This window comes from Phaethon lepturus, unplaced genomic scaffold (assembly GCF_000687285.1).
Source record: "Phaethon lepturus isolate BGI_N335 unplaced genomic scaffold, ASM68728v1 scaffold14271, whole genome shotgun sequence".
Classification (NCBI taxonomy): domain Eukaryota; kingdom Metazoa; phylum Chordata; class Aves; order Phaethontiformes; family Phaethontidae; genus Phaethon; species Phaethon lepturus.
In genome coordinates, this window is record NW_010517102.1 from 5478 (window position 1) to 7842 (window position 2365).

The 2365-nt window shown below is 51.5% G+C and overlaps 1 protein-coding gene across 1 annotated transcript in view; it reads right to left on the reverse strand.

The window, feature by feature from the left end:
• The window catches only part of LOC104627891 (angiomotin-like protein 1), a gene marked incomplete at its 3' end in the record, with an annotated part of 15856 nt that overhangs the window by 246 nt on the left and 13245 nt on the right, over positions 1–2365 (reverse strand). The window contains exon 5 of the mRNA XM_010296287.1: positions 634–745. Coding sequence (XP_010294589.1) covers positions 634–745 — 112 coding nt within the window. The remainder of the gene's footprint in view (positions 1–633; positions 746–2365) is intronic.

Here is a 2365-nt window from a genome sequence, read left to right on the forward strand (position 1 = left end):
CGGCTGGCATTGTCGGCTGCGGGGAAGCACACAGGGGGAGACATTAGAGCCAAGCGCCCTCAAAATGCATGCAGGAGCTTTCGCCTAATGACTGCATGGCTTATTAATAGGGTTATAACTGTACGGTTGTGATTCCGGTCCTTAGTCACTCCTAAATACCAACAATTGCAGCAGGGACCGGGTAAATTGTCTCCTCGCCTGCTCTTGACAGTGATGTATACATCTGGCACAAACGGATAAAGGAAGCATTGAGTCGAAAACGGCATTTTTGCCTAGGTGTGCAGCTAATATTTCAGCAGCCAGCCAGCCTCTCCCTGCCCCCCCTTGCCTCAAACCCCACGGCTGAGAAGCGTAAGCCGGCGGGCTCGAAGGAAGCACAAGGGATGCATTACTCACCCTTCAAACACCACTCCCTGCCTGGAGCGAGACCGTCTGATCGGCCGAATTGGGAGGCGAAAGGAAGTGATGTGAGCGAAGCAGCGTCCCCGAGCGGCTCAAGCAAGCGGCAAAGGGAAGGGCTGCAGCGGAGCTGCTGGAGGCACAGCCCCAGTCAATCACGGCGAGCCACGAAAGCCATCTTCCAGCGCGAGACCTCATTGTGTCACTCCCCAACCAACAGCATCCATCACCCACCAGGCTGATATCGGGGAAGGATAGGAAGCGAGCTGGTGGTGGACCTGCTTGTGGGCTAGGCTTTCTGACAGCGGGCAGCTCTTTCATCCACCCAAGCCACAACTGGCGATGGCTGGAGGATAACCCAGGAGAACATCTTAGCACTGAGGGCAACTCTGTGGCTGCTGGCTAGGTGGGACGGGAGTCCCTCACTTCTGTCCTACATTCCAGCCCTGTGACCTCGACAAGGGAGACTGTCCCTGTTTCAAAAGGGGGAAATTCAGGCAGGGAGCAGCTCAAAGCTTGTCTGCACCGGACCCATCTCCATCCCTCCATCCACCACACAGGCAGCCTCAGAGCCTCGGCCAGGGTGAGCAGCCCTATGCAGAGCCTTGCTGTGCACAGGCTGAGCCACTCCTCAGTTCAGATGCCAACATTGTGAAATTTCTACACCGTACTTCTCTAAAAGATGCAACATAGACCACATGGGACATCTGTGTCAGAGCCCAGTTTGACTGGAAAATAAGCTGGCTGCTAGACCCCACCCGAAGTCTGCAATCAAGCACCTTCGGAAAGTTGTATTTTAGCTTAACCACAAGCTATTAGGCTTGCTGTAGCTATTGTTGCCTTTATTTCTGTACCCTACATGAGGCAGGAGACCTAACAAATAGATGTATTTACCCCATTTGGCCTCAAAGATCCATGAATGTTATTTTTTAGACAGATTATTTCATGCTACATAAATACATAATAAATATGATTGCCTTTGTCTTCTGCACCTACATGGCTTCTGAAAGCGGGGTTATCAAAAGCTCTCAGTGTTGGTCTAATTCTACTGACAATAACTCATCATTGCCTTCAACCACAGCAGAATAAGATAAAAAGCTAAGGCAATTTTAAAGCCCTGCCCTAAAAGGGAACAGCACTGCTCTAACAAGCTTGTCCCCACCAAACCACACAACGGTGAGGAAAGCAAGCAATTCAGCTGTATCTTCTTTCCAAACTAGAGGGAAAGCAAATGGGGCCCTGCAGCCACCCAGATGCAGCGCACACACAGCCCCATGCTCCCATCCCAGCTCTTGCACTTTACCCGATGCATCCACTGTGGGATGGAACGGTATTGAAAGGGAGCAAAGACCAGTGACAAGCACATTCCCAAATGCACACACGCTGCTAACCTGTCCGGCAGCACAGACCCTAGTGCAGGCTTGGCATCCTCGGGAGGAAGATCCCAGACAAGCTTTGTGCAGCCAGCACTGGGAAAACCTGTGCTGAGCTCAACCTGACCTTGAGAGGGCTTTTACCTGCACAGCATAGACATACCCTAGGGCCACGTCTCCCATGTAAATTAAACATCCATGGAGGCAGCTTAGGAACACAGGAGAGAGGCCGTTCCCTGAGGGCAGGTCCCAGGGCCAGGAGAGTTTGCTCTCAGGCCCAGGCATGTTACCTCTCTGGCAGAGGTGCAGCCTAACAACTTAGAAACTAAAAGCCTACAGAAAGTGGGTAACACCTTCCAAAGGATGGTAAGGAAGGAAGGTGCTATATAACACTTTACATATGGCAAACGAAACCTACAGGAATTCAGAGAGTCATGGAATAGTTTGGGTAGGAAGGGACCTTTAAAGATCATCTAGTCCAACCTGCCTGCAATGAGCAGGGACATCTTCAACTAGATCAGGTTGCTCAGAGCCCCGTCCAACACTTGACTTGTCCCGTCTTGAACACTTCCAATGATGGGGCACCCACAACT